Here is an 18,499-nt window from a genome sequence, read left to right on the forward strand (position 1 = left end):
TAAGAGAAGAATACAGTGGACATATAAATATTACAACTACATACTGTAGTTTGTTTAAAATTAAAAATGTTTTTTTTCTCATATATATATAACTTCTTTGAGATATTTGAGAATGCTCTTTTGACATGTAACTATACTATTGTGTTTTTTTGGATTGCCTTTGTTTTAATTTTTGCCAGTGTACACATTCACAACCAAGTAAAGCAAAACCACTAAATATATCTTTATAAAGTTTAAATGCTTGTTTAAACAGGGATTTTTTTTTTCATTATAAGAAGTTTGAAAAGTTCAAAGTTTCCAGGATTTCTCAAAGAAAACATAAATCAGGGAAAAGTCAGACAAAAATAAACACAATTTTGTATCTTGTTAATCATGTGTGACCTGTATATCTCCAAATATAGAGGGAGGAGTTGAGACAATTCTCCTATTTAACCCAAACAAACCATTTACACAATCATTGCTTCATCTAAAAAAAATACATTAACTCATGAAAAGTTGACATTTTGAAGATAATTGTTTTTGTCTGGACAGTGACAATGTATAAGAGTATATTTATTTATTTGTTAGCTATAAGATAATTTACATCCATATTTCAGCATCGACATACATCTGGGTTTCGAGTGTCGGGTCATTCACTTAGGAAAAAAAAAAAAACTGAATTAAAGAGGTCCTAGAGTTGAGCCCTGTGGGACACCATCACATAAGAAACCGACAACACAGACGACTTTAGTCTTGGTCCAACTGAAGTTTATTTCTGAACATTGAAAGACAACAACGTACATCATCTTCTACAGTGATAATTAACAGCAGGCTGTCTCTATCGCCCCCCGTCGCGCTCATATATTAACTCTCAAGATAGCAGTAGTATTATACACAACCTGGAAGGTAGACAGTAAGAACGGGATCAAATTGGATCAGGTTAGTTTCAGTAGAGTGTGGAGAGGAAGGGGAGGTACTGGAGAACAGTACAGGGGTGTAAGACAAATTCATCATCACTCATCATCATCATCATTATCTGCTTCAGTCTGGGCAAACACAAACATTCGATCACACCTTCCTCCACAGTCACGCTGCTGCTGAGCCTCGCTGACTTCTGATTGGACAGTGGCTGGTCACTAAGGTAACTATTGGTTGTCTCAGTGGTAATCCAGTAACCGTGGCGTTAATTAAATTAAAACGACTACCTACTTTTACTAACCGGCCGCGTGGCGAGCTAACTAACGTATCTACAACTCTGGTGAGCGAAACAAACTGGCAACATGATCTGTCCACCTGGCTAATGCGGCGGCCATTTTGAATACTCGGGTCAGGAGAGAAGGTCAATGCGGCCTTTAAAATAAGTCCTGAGTTTGTGTTTCTGACAAAAAAAAAAATACAATACATGATATGCTTCAAAAATTAAGAGGTTGTTTTGAATTTGGCACCTTCACTTTAACAAGCTAACGCAACACCATGTGAAGGCACGGGACGCGAGCGGTAGCAACAAGGGCTGTGCAAATGTTCTTTTAAATACTTTCCAGACAAATAAGAAACTAAAGGTCTCAAAAACTGAAGGACGAATTATCTTGTTAGAAACTTAAAATGTTCTGCCCTTTAGGGAGCTGCCGTAGTCCAGCACGTAGGAACTAGCTAGCCGGTGTCCTCGCTAACTCTAAGCAGTCATTACAGCTGATGTTCTCAAAATTGCTATATGATATGAGAGCTGTTGTGTCCTTCTGCAGTGTTGTGTACTGAAATAAAAGCTAGCTTCATTTTCCTTTTGTCAGCAGATCCAACAAAAAGACCAAATTCTAGCTCGTCAAGTACTCTCTATCTTTAGCCTGATATAGCTTCTTCCTTAGCGCACACAGAGATCTATTGTCCAAAAACAATTAAAAACACATCAATGACTCAAACTGTTAGAATCACAATGCCCAGGTAAACATAACACTTTTCTTTTCTTATACTTGAAATGTTGTTGTTTTTGTTTTTTTTAAATCAAGTCTCCTGCTCTGACTACTCAAAATGGCCGCCGTGCCGAGTCCCGCTCTGCTTTGATATCAGTGACAGTGTGTGTTTTTAAAAGTGCTGTGAGTGCCGACGCACCGTAAAATTTCTGTCTTCCTCAGGATCAGAGTGTGGCGATGATCTAAAATGCTGTTCCTATAAAATACACGTCTGTTTGCACGTCTCGGGGACCCCCGTCCAGCTCCGGACCCCCCGACTCTCTCAGGGTTTTGTCCTCCTCTGCATAGTGACAACTGAAGTTAGACGTGTGACAATAAATCACCTAAATCTACGACCCCTGTGTGCATCCAGCATTTAAAAAAAACATAACAAAAATTAAGACATTCTTTTTAATTAAAGTACCTCAATGTAATTAGCTGTCACACCTCTGTTTCCTGGCTGCCGTATCATTCTAATCGATACATGTGAAAGGGACGTCTTACACCGGACACTTGTCACACGCACACACGGGGGTAAAGTCTTTTCTATATTAGCTTATTAGCATCGTTAGCATCTCTCATTGGACCTGTACATATTTTCGCACTTTCTGAGATGATGTGGCAAGTGTTCAGTGACGGACAGAACAGAGCAAAACAAATTTAAGAAAAAATGGACGCATCCCTTCGCACGAGTCAACGCTGAAAGAGTTGATTTGTTTTAAGACTCCGAGAGAGTTGTAAGACGAAAACAAATAAAAATAAAGATGTACCTTGAACTGTACCTTGAATCAGCCTGTCCATCTTGACACACACACACACACACACACACACTCATCCGTTCACTCACTGTCTCACACTCTCTCACACACACACACACAAACAAACAAACAAACAAACAGGAGTTTGGGTTTTGTCGGGACTCAGAAGGAGGGCTGGGATTGTCACTGGAGTGTCTGTGAGTCTGTCGGATGAAGCAGAGGAAGAGGAAACAATGACGACCCGGCTGATCTCCGAGAGGGCAGGACTGAACCGGACTGGACTTAATACCGAGCTGAAGGAGGACTGAAGTGGACTGGACTGGAACAGGACTTCTCGTTCTCTTGCTAACTTAGCTACATATAAAAAAAAGTGCACTATAAGATATGTTCATTAAAAGGTGTCTGCATTTTTAAGACCAGTACATCAAAAATTAAGACTTTTCTTTTGGTCCTGGAATATATAATAACTGACAGGTTTAAGAGATTGAGTGATACATCAGAACCTGGAGACAAACAGGTTAAATATTGATCAAGAAAACTGAGATATAGCCTGAAATCTCTTTATTAACTGTGTTTACCGACTTTCATTTGTGCTGACTGGTTAAAACTGCATTTGGAGGGATTTGCCTCGACGTCCGCGGCTGTAATACTCTTATTTATTCTTAAACCAGCCCAGATTATCTGTCTGTCAGTAAATCTGGGGTGTTTGGGGTCCCGAGCGGTCGGAGGCCCGGGTCAGTTTTCTTTCTTTTTTAATGCTTTTAATAAATATTCTGCATTTTGTCTTTTAACAAGCAAATGTTGTACACTGACTCCTTTTAACATGAACAGCCTGTGAGCACTAAAATCTGAAGCCAGACCAAAAAACTACAATAATCCAGACCAGTCCGTTCTAATCCAGCCCAACTGTCGGGTCCAAATCACATCTCTTATGGTCCAGTTGAGTCCAGTTAGTTTCCTGTCCAGGTTTCACGGTTCCTCAAACAGCTGGAGGTCCAGCCTGACGACGATCTCTCCCGTGGGAACCTCGTGGAGCAGCAACCGCTTCGTGATTGGTCCTTTGGATCCCTGGTCCTTCTTTATTTCAGCCAGCCGGATCTCCGTCCTGCCCAGGAAGTCTGTGGAGGAGATCGTGTGATAAAATTAAACCATTTAAAGCCCAGCGGAGGACGATGATCTGAGAGAGGAGCAGTAAATGTGACCGACCGTCAGGTGAGAACTGGTCTCGTTCGAACACAGTGACACAGAGGACGTCCTGCTCCAGGTCCTTTATAAAAAACTGACAGTTGGAGTTCCACTTGGGATTTAACGTGTCCTGCACAGAGAACAGGAAGAGAAAACACCTTAACCAGCCAGCTGATGCACAAAGTTAAGTTATTTACAAATTATAATGAACGCAGCTCTTTGTACGAGAGTGAGCTTTAGTTATTGTTACAAAATAATAAAACATTATCAGATTATTGGCTCAACAAACAAATCCAGAAGTTATTTAAAACTTGTTACGAAGTTTTCTATTTCAATTAATTAATTTAGACCTTTGACACTTGTGTTGAGTTGCAAAATAGGTTCTCCTCAGTGACTTTGATCTTTTGACTGGCATCTATGATCTTAAAATGTTTAAAATTTAGGATTATAGGATCATTTTTACACCATTTTCTCTCTTTTTAGTCCCCAAAGTCAGATCACAGAGTAGGAAATGAAAGAGAAACTATTGTAAACCCCAGCAAACATCTCTTAATCTCTAATCAATAATGTAACAATGCTAAATAAAAACATGAAGTTCTCTTTTTGCAGTCATACCTGTAATGTTTTTGTGATATGGCACTGTGAACCCATGGTCACCTCACAGTATGGGTTACTTTTTCCTGGAGATACAGAAAAAAAACAGGATTTTATTGACTAAACAACAAGAAACAAAACTCCAACTGACTCAATTTTCACTGTTGGGTGAACTTTTCCTTTAAAACATTGACTCATTTTGTATGTTTTTGGTAAAACATCGACTCTACATCATCAGACGACAGTGGGAGTGTTCGTACCGTGGGAGCGACAAGGTTTGAGCTCGATTCCCTCCACGATGTTGACCATCAGCCTGCCGATACCTGTAGCTCTCTGAGAACGCACTGAGACACAGAAACATCCGATCGATCAGGAACAATCAATCAGACTATTTAAATGTTTTCCTTACGGAGGACAGAAACGCAGAGATACCTAGATACGCCTTCTCTCTCTTCTTCTTCTCCGTCTCAATGAAGAGTTCTGACGCTGCTTTGATTTTCTGAACCCACGCCGTCCTGCAGAAAAACAAATGTAAAGAATAACGACCAGAACCAAGAAACCCGACAGGCTGTAAATAGATTCTGTGTCTCGTGTGTGTTCGTCACCTTTCATTGATGCTCTCAGCTCGCAGTGTGTAAACTCTGTCTATGTGAGAGATGTGGAACAGCGGTTCGTCTCCTGACGGGTCCGTCGGCAGCTTCACCAACACTTCATTCAGGAAGATCGGCTGAAAGAGACGAACCGACTCGGTTAACTAATCAGCTGATTGTGTGTGTGTGTGTAAATAAATGTACATCTGTGTGTGAAGCGTGTGTGTGTGGTCTCACCGTCTTGTACATGCGATACTGCAGGTGTGTTTTCGAGGAGAAGACTTTGTCCGAGCCCGACGAGCCCAGAGGTTTGGTGACCTGCGTCAGCAGCAGGAAGTCGTTGAACAGGAAGCCGTAGAGCTCTTTGCTGCTCTTGGCTTTGAACAACTTCCCGCTGTGGAGGAACTTTCTGGGACCCAGACAGTTGGTGACCGAGTTGAACACCAGTTGCTGGAGGACGGAGAGGGAGAGGCGATTATTTAAGAGATTACTTCAACGATTCATTCATGTTGATGATCAGTTATTCACTCTGCAACTTGTCTTTAGGTTAACGTCTTGGTTTTGTGTTGTACATGAAGCAAACGATATCTGAGAAGCTTGTTGGTCTTCCTCTGTGTCTGTGTTTGTGTTTGGTTTACCTCTGACAGGCCTTCACACTGAACGTGAGCCTGAATCCACTCCAGACGATCCGAGTTCTCCTTCTCCCTGACGCCCTCGTTCACCTAAAAACACAAGAACACACACAGATTCAGTGAGACTCCAGTCATCTGTGTGGGGTGAAGAAGAAGAAGAAGAAGAAGAGGAAGAAGAGGAAGAAGAGGAAGAAGAAGAAGAAGAGGAAGAAGAAGAAGTGTGTTCACCTGCGAGCACAGCTCCTCTGCTTTCTCCAGAGCGGCCTTTAGGTGGCTGTGATCTGGATGAGACTCTGGAGTGTTTTCTAAGATCTGTGATCACAAAATAAGAAAAAGATTTGAGAGAAGTGACCCTCTGACTGTGTGTGAGTGTGTGTGTGTGTGTGTGTGTGTTTCCTACGTACGTTCTTGATGATGAGCGGGTAGCGGGTGACTCTCTGCATGGGTTTGAGCAGGAAGCTGGACAGAGGCATCCCCTTACACCTGGGGTCCATCGCTAACCTCTGACGGAGAGAGAAACATCAGGAGATCCTTTCAGTCGGGCTTTAACTTACAGACTGAACCGCTGATCACTGGACAAGATCAATCGATATCCCTCCATCTAAACTTGAAGCATTTTCTACCTTCAGGAAGTCTTTGATCTCGGGGTTGTCGTCGGTTTTCTGCTGTATCAGCGTGGCTCCGTTCAGCTGACACGAACAGAATCTGATGACAGAATTTAAAAAAAAAAAGAAATATAGAAATAAATCAACAAATTCATGGTTTGTTTTTCAAAACAATGTGATCCAGAGACGACAGACAGAACCTGATGTATGGCTGCATGTGAGGCAGCTGGTTGGTCAGGATGTCGCCGATCATCTTCACCGGCATCCGATCACCCGACATCTTCTTCCTCACTCTCAGAGCCCTGCGATGAGGGAGAAAGAGACAGAGGTGCATGATGGGAAGAACGTGTACATGTTGACAAAAGCCTTGTTTATACCACGAGAGTTTATTTTTAGATTAGATTTAGGGATGTCTCGGTCTAGAGAGGCAACAGAGAAACATCTTGTTTCCATAGATACCAGACACACCAAACCTCATTGACTTTTGTGTTGATTTTAAAAATAGGTCTTCATTGTGTTTCAGGTTTGAGCAGTGAGGACAAAAAAACAGGGCAGCGACAGGCTTCAATCAATTCAGCTGAACTTTAAAAGACAAAGCTGCGTTCAGGATTGCGTTATCTTTAAAAATTAAGATAAAAAGGCAGCGACGGCTGAAGCTTTGACGTGTTTTATTATGTAAAGTACAATAAAATCTACTTTGTGTGTGTTTGTCCGTCCTTACTTGAGCAGTTTGATGTTGCACATGATGAGCTCCTTCCAGTTGACGAAGATCATCGCCACCTCCTTCTCCGTCAGCAGCTCGCACTCCAGCAGAGGTTTGTGGAAGATCTGCACACACACACAAACACACAAAGGCCGACCTGGTAAACATTGTGTGTTAACATGCTGCATGCTGAAGTTTTCAGCACGTGTGTGTTTGTGTGTTCACCTCTGTGACGAGCTGCAGGTCGTTGACGTAGTTCTCCTCGGTGACGATCAGCTCGTGGATGTAGCCCTGCCTCTTCCTCTCCATGGGACTCAGCATGTCCAGCAGGTGGAGGTCAGCGCACCCTGAAACACACACACACACACACACACACACACGCACACAGCTGTCAGTCACACATCCTGACACATGGAAGGATTAAAAAAACAACAAAAAAACCCAACCTTTTTTTTACCTTTATAAATACTTCCCCAATGAAATACATACCTGAGGTGGACAAATAGGTTCTGCAGGAGAGTCTGAGTCAAAAGTTTGTCTGTTTTTTGTTCTGTCAGGTCCAAAATATGAGCATGAGTTCATGAATGTAAGCGTGTAGAGACTGTTTATATAAGTTTATATTCATACAGCGGCTGTTTATTTTAGAAGCCAGGTTCTTCTCAGTGTGGCCTCTGTTTTTACTGACGCAAAATAAAAAAAATGTCTGGATTTCAAAATGTTCTGTCCTTCTGTAGTTGTATTCAACAAATCTGGGACACGATAACTATGTGGTTGTGACATAACACTGATTTTTACAATAGAGCCTTTTAGTTGAGAACATCAGCAGAGTTCTCTCAGGGACCATCACTTGTGTTATACTGATAAAGTAATATGATTCATTTTTACAGATGTGATGTATAAAATGCTTAAATATCTGTATAAAAACTATCACAGCCAATAAATGTCTCAATAAACATGTAATACACATTTAAATGCACCAAACAACCTGCTGTAAAAGTAAAGGTTACCTTTAATTAATTTAGAAAATGGGACAAAAATGGGTATTTCTGTTGTCATTTACTAATATATTTCATTTTTTAGCCAATTTATTTTTCCATTTGTGACTTTTATTTATTCGTATAATTTTATTTACATCTATATATTTCTGTACTATTATCCTGTTGCAGTTTATTTCTCCAAACTTTTTTACTTCTGTATTTTCTTTTTATACACTTTATTTCCGAGTCACTACAAGAATGAGAGCGCTGTCGTATAAACTCTTCATCCAAGTTTGCGAGTCTTGAGTTCTGTCCAGAACTTCCGGTCTATTATTTTTCTATAAGTGTAAATAAATAAACATTTGAAAAATGATTCAATTAAGAAATTAAATGGGAAAGTAAAAAACAGATGAAATAATACAAAGGTAAATAAACACAGAGGCAAATTAAAATGGAAATATCACTTTTTTTAAAATCACAATTTAAACATTAATCAATTCATGTATTTTATATTGTTTTTGGTGCATTTACTGACATATTAACTTATTAATCAAGCCACTTATTGGTCCTTGATCTTGGCAGTGTCAGTCCTCCGTAGACTTAAATGTAGATTCCAATACGCAACATAAAAAAAGGAAACTCGCTTAAATAAAAACATATACATTACTGTGTGTGTGTGTGTGTGTGTGTGTGTGTGTGTGTGAGTAACGAGGCCAGTCGACTGCAGTCTGTCTCAGAGCGTTTAATCATCAGGACCAGTCAGATTCACCTCTTCATCAAAATCTCCACCAATAAAACGTCAGGACATTTGTTTCTCTCCACGCTAACATTCTGTACAGTTCATTCATTCAAGTATCCTGTTCATTCCTTTGTGTATCCATCTGACCATTCACGTCCATAAAATTGCTCATTCATGCTTTATTTTCAACTCATTCACTCACTCGTTCATTCATTCATTCATTCATTCATTCATTCAATCATGCACGCACAGACACCAAGTGCAGTCTGGTTACATTTGGCCTGGCTGTTAATCCATCCGTCCACTCATCAGAGCTGCTATTTATAATCGTCATGAAGCACCAACCATTTACCATTTGTTAGATTATGTATAGATCAATACAGAGCTTTGAATTCTTTATTTTTTTTAAATTTTAAACAAACCAGACCAGAGCAGAGCCACGCTTCAGAGCGGAGGTCAGAAAATGTGCGTGTGTGTTTGTTAAAAACCGTACAAGATGAAAATGTTAAAAGTTTCCCCAGATGATTCAAAGTTAATGCTGAAAGGAACAAAATGGCTGCAGATGAGGGGCGTTAGCATGTAGTAACAGGCAGAGATGAATCTGAGGGAGTGTGATGTCGACTTGGTGAAGCGCGGCTCTGGTCTGGGCGGATCTTTGTTCTAACCTAAAATACTCAGACTGACTGTGACGAGTTTCGAACGATCGGTTACCAAACAAAAACTCTCTGATCCTGAAAACCCGGATATGTTAAAAAAAACAAAACAAATCTGGGCCTCCAGCTTCGGTTTGTTCAACAACCGACTGTCTTTGACTCATCACCCAATCAGAATCCTTCACCTCCAATACTGACACACCGAGGAGCCAATGGGATCCAAGCAGGTTAATAATAATAATGATAATAATAATAATTACCATAATAACAACTCTATTGCTTGTTGTATAAAAAGTTGCGTAGTTCAATGATCATTTCATTCGCTGTGTTTCTGAGGGTAAACATTAAAATCACAATACTGTCATCTGGATAAACATCAACAAAAATAAAAGGAAGAAACAATACAAATCTGATATGGCAACCACTATAATACCAGTCTGTTGCTATGGGAACAAATTGAGAGGCCGTTGTGTTACTGGGGGAAATGGAAACCAGTGGAACCGGTAATATACATTTTATATATATTAACTGAAAGTGAGGCGATGCCGTTTCTCTACCAGTCAGTTTATCTGTCTCGGTTGTTCAGTCTGATATGAAACGATGATATTATATATTTCTGAACAGCGCTGCCGAGACTTAAGCTGATGACTTTTAGCGGGAAACAAACTGCTAAATGTTGGAGGCTCAGAAAATCAGAGTGCTGACCTCAAAGTCAGGGAGCCGTTAGAGGACGGCAGCTCCGATCGTTGAGGTCTAAGATATTTTCACAGGTCACTATCCGCTCCCTCAATAATCGCATGAGGGGTGAAATGACTCTGCGTGGCTTCATACAGCAGCGTTGCAGCTCAGAGGGAAGCAAAACTTAAAATCAGCCTTTTTGTGCATGAAGTCTGGTGACAACGAGCTAAAAAAACCCCACTTCTTTCAAAAAAAAGGTGCATCACAGTGTGGAAAATTCAAGGAGGTAAAGCTCAAATTACTTGAAAAATAATATTTTGTGAAGTTGAGCCACAACTAAAAACAGCTGAGCTAATTTAAAGGAACAGTACGTCATTTTAGGGAAATATGCTTATTCGGCTTTCTTGGCAGGTGCGACATGAGAAGATCAACACTCAAAACTCTCACCTGTGACTGTCAGATATGGAGCCAGAGAAGAAGAAGATTAGCTTATCTTAGCATAGAAGATGACAGAGGTTGAGAAACCAAAAATACTTTTTGTGTCACAACCTTCGTGAAATAAAGTATTTCACTGTCATGATTTGATCCATTCGGCCCGTTAACACTTGGAAAGTTGAGAAGAGCTGCAAGATTAAACAATCTTTTTAAACTTCAGCTAGCTTGGGGCTAAACCAGAAGTCAGCGCACACTTCATGGGCTAACGCAGAAGATCTGGGTCTTTTTATATCCAGAAAGTCGTCAGTTTTAGCTTCACGTGCCTCTTAGCAGCTTTCATAGGAATCGCTACGACGCTAACGCTATTAGCTCCATGGACACAGCTCACTTGGCTCTGTTTAAAGCTCCATAGTAAACAAACTAACACCCTTAAAGCTCACATATGACAGTTTTGTAGTTTTCCAGGTATTTATATGATTTAGAGGTGTTTTAGGTGTATTCTGTGCTCTGAAAACTACATGAAGCTAATCACATGTGAGTGATATTAATCATCTCATTTAACTTTCAGCCTGAAGGCAAATAAGTGCAATTCCCACAAAAATGTTTAAATATTCCTTTAACTGGAATGATTCAAAGGCCATGAGCGAGCTTGTTGTTTTTTTGTTCAGTTCCACCGCGACATGTTTAGTACCAAATCGTCCTGGTCTGGCCCTCGACAGTGTGACAGCATGTCGCCATCATAGCAACAGACAAAACAATAAACATGTAAACAAAAACAACGACGACAACAGAACATAAAACGGATCATTTTAAAGTTAATACATATTCAGAATGTTAAACTACTACGGATAAAAACATCATCACCGTGTCTGAGTGTGACGTGTGTGTGTTTGTGTTTGTGTTTGTGCATACCCCAAACTGTACCATGGTGTGTGTGTGTGTGTAATTTGGTTAGCTAGTATGCTAAGCAGTTGCAGCATGGGTTTCTGTTTTAAGCCCTGAGCTACAGGGCTGAGTCCCATTCCAGCTGCTCGCTCCCTTCTATGCCTCCTTTCCTACAAGGTAACAACAGGAGGAGAAACTAACGGGAAGGGAGCGACACCCTGGACTGAAACTAAGCACCAAACTGCTGCGGGACGCATCTCAATCCTGCCTCGTCTCCTCTCCTCTCCTTCACTTCATCTCCTTTGTCGAGAGGGGGGAAAGAAGAACAGGAGGAGGAGGAAGAAGGAGGAGGTGTCTTTGGCTTTGAGGAGAGAGGAGGTGAAGAGAGGTGAAGAGAGGAGACGAGACTTTAACATTGAAACTTGTCCTCCTGCAGATAGTGGGTCTTTCTGTGAAGCTGTGGGAGGGGAGGGGTTAGTGAGGGGGGGGGGTGGAGGCAGCGCTCTTGACTGACAGGCGAATGAAGCTGCTGAACCAATGGGAGCCGGGTTAAAAAATAAAAAATAAAAACAGGAAGGCGGGGGATGAGCTCAGCTACTGAGTCTAATGACAGAATCTCCCAGAAAGCCACAAAATGACCCACTATCCACTTTACCACGCTAGGAGAGGGCTGTGAGTGTGTGTGTGTGTGTGTACTGTTAATGTGTGTGTGTGAAAGAGTGTGTGTGTGTTTGCGTGTGTGTGTCCAGTCAACATGTTCATCAGTCCAATCTTGGAGGAAGGAGCTCAATAGTCACCTCCTCCTCCTCCTCCTCTCCTCCTCTCCTCCTCCTCTTCCTCATCTAAACACCGTACGACTGATAAAAGAGAAGAAGAAGAAGAAGAAGAAGAAGAAGAAGATGGAGGGTAAGAGAAGAAGAGTGATAGAGGAGCGGAGTCGGGACTATTGATCTCCCTCCGGGTGAACAGTGCTGTTTGGAGCCAGAGCCTTAGATAAACAGAGTTTGGCCAAGTCCAGTCAGAGCCATGCACAGACAGAGTTCTCGCCACCAGAGGGCGTTTAAACGTTACAGTCTGTCTGTCTGTCTGTCTGTCTGTCTGTCTGTCTCTGGCTTCTATTGGTGGAGGGTCGCCATTTCCTGGTCATGTGACCTCTTGCTGCTGTCCCATTGGTTGAGTGGCCTAGTGGGTCTCTTTGAGGGCTTTGAGGAGAGGGGGGTTCTGGGTAATGATATGATCCTAGAGAGAGGACGACAACAACAACATCAACAAAAACAACTAAACAACAACAACAACAACAACAACAACAACAACAACAACAACCAATCGGGTGCTAGGTGGGTGGAGCGTGCAGCAAGACAGAGAAGTGTGGAGGTGTGGTCTAACCTAAGCATAGAAATAGAGGATCTAGAGCGGGCAGCGTGACAGAGCTTCTATCTGCAGACTGATGAATGTCTTTAAAGGATAAACAATCAGCTGACTCATTGTATACTGTATATACAGTACTAACATGTAAATATATGTATAACTGTCTTTAACTTGTAGCTCTAAAAGTAAAGTTCATTAAATCTCTGATGTCTAAAGGCTTTTACTCCAGTGCTCGTAGGATTGACTTTCACTTTTTCCAAAGTTTTATTTGAGCACAATATCTTTACTTTTACTTAAATGTGTAAAACACTTCTTAGTTACGAAATAATATTAAAATGTGTGTATGTAGTGATTATTCAGACTGTAGACTAAACTATTGTTGTGGGCAAAACAATATCAAAATTTGGGAGTTTGAGATAATCTGATTGCAATACATCTGCTGATATTTAGAGAAACACACAATTAAACAATCTTTTTTGTCAAAACCTCTTTTAAATTGTGTTTCAGTGAGTTGTGCCAGAGATATCTACAAAACAGGACTATTTATCACTGGAGAATGAACTTGTCAGTCCTCCATTGTGGTTAAAATACAGAATATACAGAAACTGCAAACTTGTCTTTATTATTTCTGTGCAGCAATGTCTTGTTTCTGATTGGCCTGTTTATAAGCACATACTGGTATTCTGTAGACGTCATATCAGGCAAATCCAGTAAAAACATTTTTTTTTGCTTATTCAAATCTAATTATGACACATGCTGTAACAGAGTCTGAGTGCAGCTCTTCAGTTCACTGCAGCTGCTGTATTTCATTCTAATCCGCTAACACAAAATGTTAAAGTCATTATCAGTGACGTCAGGAGGACGTGAACTTCAATTACTTTGTTTCTCTACGTTACACAAGCATTTGCTTTAATAGACAGAAGCAGATTTACATAATGAAAATATATTCTTAATTTATTCATTTAAGAATTCACTGAAGTACCAGAATTAGTTGGGCTGTACTGTGAAACCAGGCAGAGTCAATAATTACTTTTCTTTAGGAACAATAAGAGGAGATGAACATTGGTTTTCTAAATATTTATAAAGCTGTCGAGGTAACATGCCGTCATCCATCACTTCCTTATTAAACTAGTCCGATACAGGACAAGTTCTAGGCTGATACTCGAGATCCAGTGTGCAAACACACGAAAAAGTTTCTGTGCACATTATTAGTGCACATTATTTCATCACAAACTTTATTATTATTATTATTAATATTTAGCTCTAAAAACCTAATTTTGTCACCACATCCCTTGTTCATCATGTGTCTGAGTTTGTCTGCAGTAGAATCGTATAAATGATCGAGTTTTTTTAAATCATTTTTTATTGTCCAAAACACATTTTTCTCAGAGATTCTACAAAACATCAACTCCAACTAGTTATGGCGCTGAGTTGAGTCCAGGTTCAGTGGCAGCGTCTCTGTGCTCAGCTCTAGAAACTCTAGGTCTATGGTGGATCATGCTGAGGGGAAACATGCAGGAGGAGAGGAAACACTTTACACTTATGCGCGCAAATATACACACACACACACGCATGCACATACACGCCGCACGAACACACACACAAACACCACCCAGAGGTGTTGCATGACTGGGAGGTAATCAAAGAGGCCCAAAGGAGTGTCAAGGTGAAAGGTCAAAGGTCAAACCAATCCGGGGTCAAACACTGAGAGAGGGACAGCATCTCCACACCTGGCTCTGGGGTGTGTGTGTGTGTGTGTGTGTGTGTGTGAGGGAGAGAGTGTGTCACTGTGGAAGTGTGACTGTGTGTTACGAGTGTTACGTTACTCTGTACTCACACTGAGAGGATGTTAATGTGTTAATATCAGTATATTGTGTGTGTTCTGTCATTCAGGTGAGATTGCGTGTGTGTGCGTGTGTGTTTGCGTGTACTCACACTGCGTGCTCGGGTCCGTGTCCGTGGTGAGTTTGACGTAGTTGCTAGGAAACAGACCCTCCCTCCCGTTGAGCTCCCCTTTCCACCAGTCACAGTCGTCCTTGTTGAGCACTGTGATCACCTGACCCTTCTGGAAGGCCAGCTCGTCGTCGTTCTGCGCCACGTAGTCGTACATGCCGATCACCTGACACACCGCTTCAGGACCAGAGACAGACGCCGGGGACGGGAAGTGAGATCACATGTCGTCTTTGGTACGAGCTCATTCAAAGTCTTTGTCTTTCTGACTGCCTCCCTCTCCCACATGTATCAGTATGTTTGTTTGAATTGTGTTTATAATGGCTAATGTTTATCTTTATCCACAAACACACAGTACTTCTACCTGGACTGAAATATAAAGTACATAAATAAATTCTTGCTTGCTTCCTATGTACATGCTATGAGGTGCAAAGAATACTTTATGCCACCTTAAACACAAGTTGTATCAAATGCACAATGACTGAAAGTCACTCGAACTCCCTAAAAGACTCCTTATCTTTGTGTAGCTCATTTATGGACTGTGGGTTTGATGTTGCAGCTAATCCACATTGTCAAAGTAGCCACAGCACCTTAGAGACACGTACGTGAATTAATTTGAGGTTACCTGTGTTGGCAGGAGTCAGTTTAGGGGGGGTGGGCTCTGTGGGCGTTGTCTTGCTGGTGCTTGGACTGAGCAGCTTCACGTAGTTGGCTGGAAACCAGCCTATCTGACGCTTTTTCCCCCGGGCCTGAACCAGTCAGAACACAGCAGGTTATTAGTCATAAACTGCAACCACAGTCTGCATGTTCTGACATTATACAATTCACACACTAGATTTGTGAGATTTTAATAAAATCATGACATAAAAGAAGACTTTGTACTGGTATACCTGGAGCTCTCCCTCCCACCAGCCCCCTGGGTTCTTTTTTCTGATGAGGATGAGCTGTCCTGGAGCTAACGTCAGCTGCTCTGCTCCTGTTGCATTGTAGGGGGCGATCACCTGAGCGATTTCTGAAAGAGAGACAGACAGGATGAAGAAGAAGGTTTGGTGAGAAATCAGTTCAGTGCCTAGGATCTGAAATAAGTGGGGTTTTTGTTTGTATCAGGTTGGATGAACATAAATAATTGAACCTGGCTAGAAATGTTTATTTTTCAGACACAAGTCATCTTTAAGTGAGTGAAGAGTAACTGAAAGATCACCTGGTTTCTTTCCCAGGCTCCCCGTCTTCCCTGCTGGTCCCAAAGACTAGAAACAGACACAAAGTTTAAATAAGATTATTACAAATAATTCCCAAGAACATGTTGGGTCCATCTTCATATGTTTCTGAGTGAAATCTCACCTCTGAGGCGGAGTCCCGAGGTTTAACATAATTGGAAGGGAAGACTCCAGTCTTGCCGCTGACCATGCCCGTCCACCAATCCCCTTCTTTCCTGGTCACCATGACAACATCTCCCTGCTGGAAGCTCAGGTCGCCCTGTTCGCTGCTCTCATAGGTGTACATGGCAATGTACTCTGTGTGGATACATGTGGGGACACAGTCAATGACAAACACCTGCCAGACTTAAAAAATATGAAGTTAAATGAGCGTGTGTGTTTGTGTTACCTTCTCCAGAGTCGGAGGGTTTTGTTGGGGAGGGAGAGGGACGCTTTCCATTGGGGGGGCTGTCTGATACTCCAGACTCACTGGAAGAAGAAAAATGTTTGGTATAAGGACCCAAAGTTGACATAGAAAACAAATGTAATCAACGACTACTTCATCCAACTTCTTTCAGCTTTCAAGGTACTGAAACCAAAAATATCCAGACTCCTGAAGCCTTTATCATCATCTAGCTGAAGTAGAAGCTATATAATTCTGTGTTTTTTGGATTTGTCAATGAGCGGGAGCAGAAAACTGTCTGACAAACTCTCACGTTGACCTGATGTAACATTTTTAACCCACCTAGTGTTTTTACTGCGTGTCACTGGGCCAGCGGGGGCCGTCATGGTGGCGGAGATGAGCTTAACGTAACTTTTGGGGAACCAGCCTCTCTGTCCGGTCTGCAGTTCACCTAACCACCACATGTCCTGCTGCTCCAACACGGTTATTATCTGAAAGAACAATAACAATTTTAGTTCCATTAAGCTCAACGAATAACCCCATGGAGAAAAAGAAATTAGCTCATACAAATAAAAGAGAACAAAAATAGAAAATGTACCTCATTTTTGTTGAAGTTGAGGTGGTTGTCCTTCTTTGCTCTCCAGGGATACAACGCCTGAGCCTGAAGACCCTCCACCTTCTCCCCCTGACGGACAGAATTACAGCTCTTAGTTAGATATTGATTAATACAACATTAAACAGGGTTGTGGGGGCCCAGTCGAAACAATGTGATGGTTTCATGATGTTCCTACCTGCCCCAGCACAGGTGAAGGAGAGGAGCCCGTCGTCATGGTGGCAGGTGTGAAGGCAGAGCGTTGCCGTAGCTGCGCCGAGGGAACGCTGAGCGAAGGATTCTGACTGGTTGAAGATGTCGGCCATGCGTCCCACCCCTCGCTGTCTGACTGACTGGCTGTGTTGGAGGGCCAACTGGAAATAAACGCAGATATGACGGCGATGTTAATGAGAACATTCTAGATGCACCGGTGAAGCCAAATGCAGCCTGGTTCTGATAAAACTGAGCCGGACTTACGTGGTGCTAAAGTCGGCCCAGTTACTGTTGGCAGAGGACGTGGAGGAGGAGGGGTGTCCGGGCGCGGGGGGAGGCGTGGTCATAGGCTGCTGGGCTGAGGTGGGTGTGGCTGAGGCTGTCGCACGCAGGCTGATCGGCGCCTCACTGTCGGGTATCCGCTCGGCGTAATTGGCTGGAAACCAACCGGTACGTCCTCTGAGCTCTCCTCCCAGCCAGCCGGGTTCACCTGTTTGGGATTCATCCACCTATGACAGCAGAGGGGCGGGGTTAAAATGACGCTGAAGCACGGAAACACACACAGAGACACTTAATTCATAAGAATCAGTGAGTGTTTCAGATTCATGGTGGAATAACACTGGCAGCAGCTGCTCAGAGCTGAAATCCAGGAAGTGGGATTCCCAGATGATTAGAAAATCAGTGAATGTCAAATATAAATGTGATGATTTGAGGTCTAAGACTGTTAAAGTTGTGTTCTAATTTAGTGAATCTTGTTTGTATCATGCCACCTTATAATAAACAAGGAGCTTTTTCATCATCTTTTCTCCACAATAATTCAATTTCTATGAATAGCCTTATGATAAAACCTGTGGCTGTGCCCTTTACTGCAAATGAAATACACTGTTTTCTTAATTTTCAGTCCTTGTAGTCCACCATGTTGCTGTCCATTGCACTTTTTTGTTGTAGAACTTGGCCAAAAAATCGGAAATATTCACATTTAGGAAGCTGGAATTGGGGACTTTTTGACTTTGTTTTAAAAAATGACTCCAGTGGAAGTGTGGATGTTTATTTATGGAGACACTGATGGTAATAAAAAATAAATGATTTGCAATGTTTTTTTTATCAAGTGTAACATTGCAGCTTTACATTGACAGTGAAGCACAATCACAATTTACCACATTAACTGTGAGAACATGACAAGCACAACAACATTCAGAGATCAGAATGAAGAAGCCAAAGACGTTCATCCACAGGCAAGTGAATGAACGCGGAGATGACATGAGATGGGCCAATGACAGCAAGAGCTTAAATGAGTGCTGGCTTGTGATTGGTGGGAGCACAACACTGGGCGGGGGCAAGAACTTACCCATTCCCCCTTCACCTTCAGTTTGCACAGCAGAGGAGAGAGGAAACGGTTAATACACACACACACACAC

The 18,499-nt window shown here is 41.9% G+C and overlaps 1 protein-coding gene across 6 annotated transcripts in view; it reads right to left on the reverse strand.

Annotated features, from left to right (window-relative positions):
* Nucleotides 1-707: 707 nt before the first annotated feature.
* The window catches only part of itsn1 (intersectin 1 (SH3 domain protein)), a 40,464-nt gene continuing 22,672 nt past the window's right edge, over nucleotides 708-18,499 (reverse strand). For 3 of the 6 annotated variants that reach the window (XM_037124366.1, XM_037124365.1, XM_037124362.1), the window contains 25 exons: nucleotides 18,430-18,444; nucleotides 17,346-17,590; nucleotides 17,068-17,242; nucleotides 16,875-16,961; nucleotides 16,619-16,767; nucleotides 16,283-16,362; nucleotides 16,019-16,191; nucleotides 15,879-15,924; nucleotides 15,568-15,689; nucleotides 15,303-15,426; nucleotides 14,663-14,857; nucleotides 7,218-7,339; nucleotides 7,011-7,117; nucleotides 6,490-6,591; nucleotides 6,308-6,389; nucleotides 6,089-6,187; nucleotides 5,913-5,996; nucleotides 5,691-5,774; nucleotides 5,290-5,502; nucleotides 5,068-5,189; nucleotides 4,895-4,977; nucleotides 4,723-4,806; nucleotides 4,484-4,548; nucleotides 3,890-3,998; nucleotides 708-3,801 (listed from right to left, as the gene is read on the reverse strand). In XM_037124366.1, the coding sequence (XP_036980261.1) occupies nucleotides 3,653-3,801; nucleotides 3,890-3,998; nucleotides 4,484-4,548; nucleotides 4,723-4,806; nucleotides 4,895-4,977; nucleotides 5,068-5,189; nucleotides 5,290-5,502; nucleotides 5,691-5,774; nucleotides 5,913-5,996; nucleotides 6,089-6,187; nucleotides 6,308-6,389; nucleotides 6,490-6,591; nucleotides 7,011-7,117; nucleotides 7,218-7,339; nucleotides 14,663-14,857; nucleotides 15,303-15,426; nucleotides 15,568-15,689; nucleotides 15,879-15,924; nucleotides 16,019-16,191; nucleotides 16,283-16,362; nucleotides 16,619-16,767; nucleotides 16,875-16,961; nucleotides 17,068-17,242; nucleotides 17,346-17,590; nucleotides 18,430-18,444 (2,916 nt within the window). In that variant the 3' untranslated portion in view covers nucleotides 708-3,652. Of the gene's footprint in view, nucleotides 3,802-3,889; nucleotides 3,999-4,483; nucleotides 4,549-4,722; nucleotides 4,807-4,894; nucleotides 4,978-5,067; nucleotides 5,190-5,289; nucleotides 5,503-5,690; nucleotides 5,775-5,912; nucleotides 5,997-6,088; nucleotides 6,188-6,307; nucleotides 6,390-6,489; nucleotides 6,592-7,010; nucleotides 7,118-7,217; nucleotides 7,340-8,691; nucleotides 12,599-14,662; nucleotides 14,858-15,302; nucleotides 15,427-15,567; nucleotides 15,690-15,878; nucleotides 15,925-16,018; nucleotides 16,192-16,282; nucleotides 16,363-16,618; nucleotides 16,768-16,874; nucleotides 16,962-17,067; nucleotides 17,243-17,345; nucleotides 17,591-18,429; nucleotides 18,445-18,499 lie in introns of those variants that run through there. The other 3 variants (XM_037124364.1, XM_037124368.1, XM_037124367.1) reach the window with 2 other exon arrangements.

Source organism: Acanthopagrus latus, chromosome 15, assembly GCF_904848185.1.
Source record: "Acanthopagrus latus isolate v.2019 chromosome 15, fAcaLat1.1, whole genome shotgun sequence".
NCBI lineage: Eukaryota > Metazoa > Chordata > Actinopteri > Spariformes > Sparidae > Acanthopagrus > Acanthopagrus latus.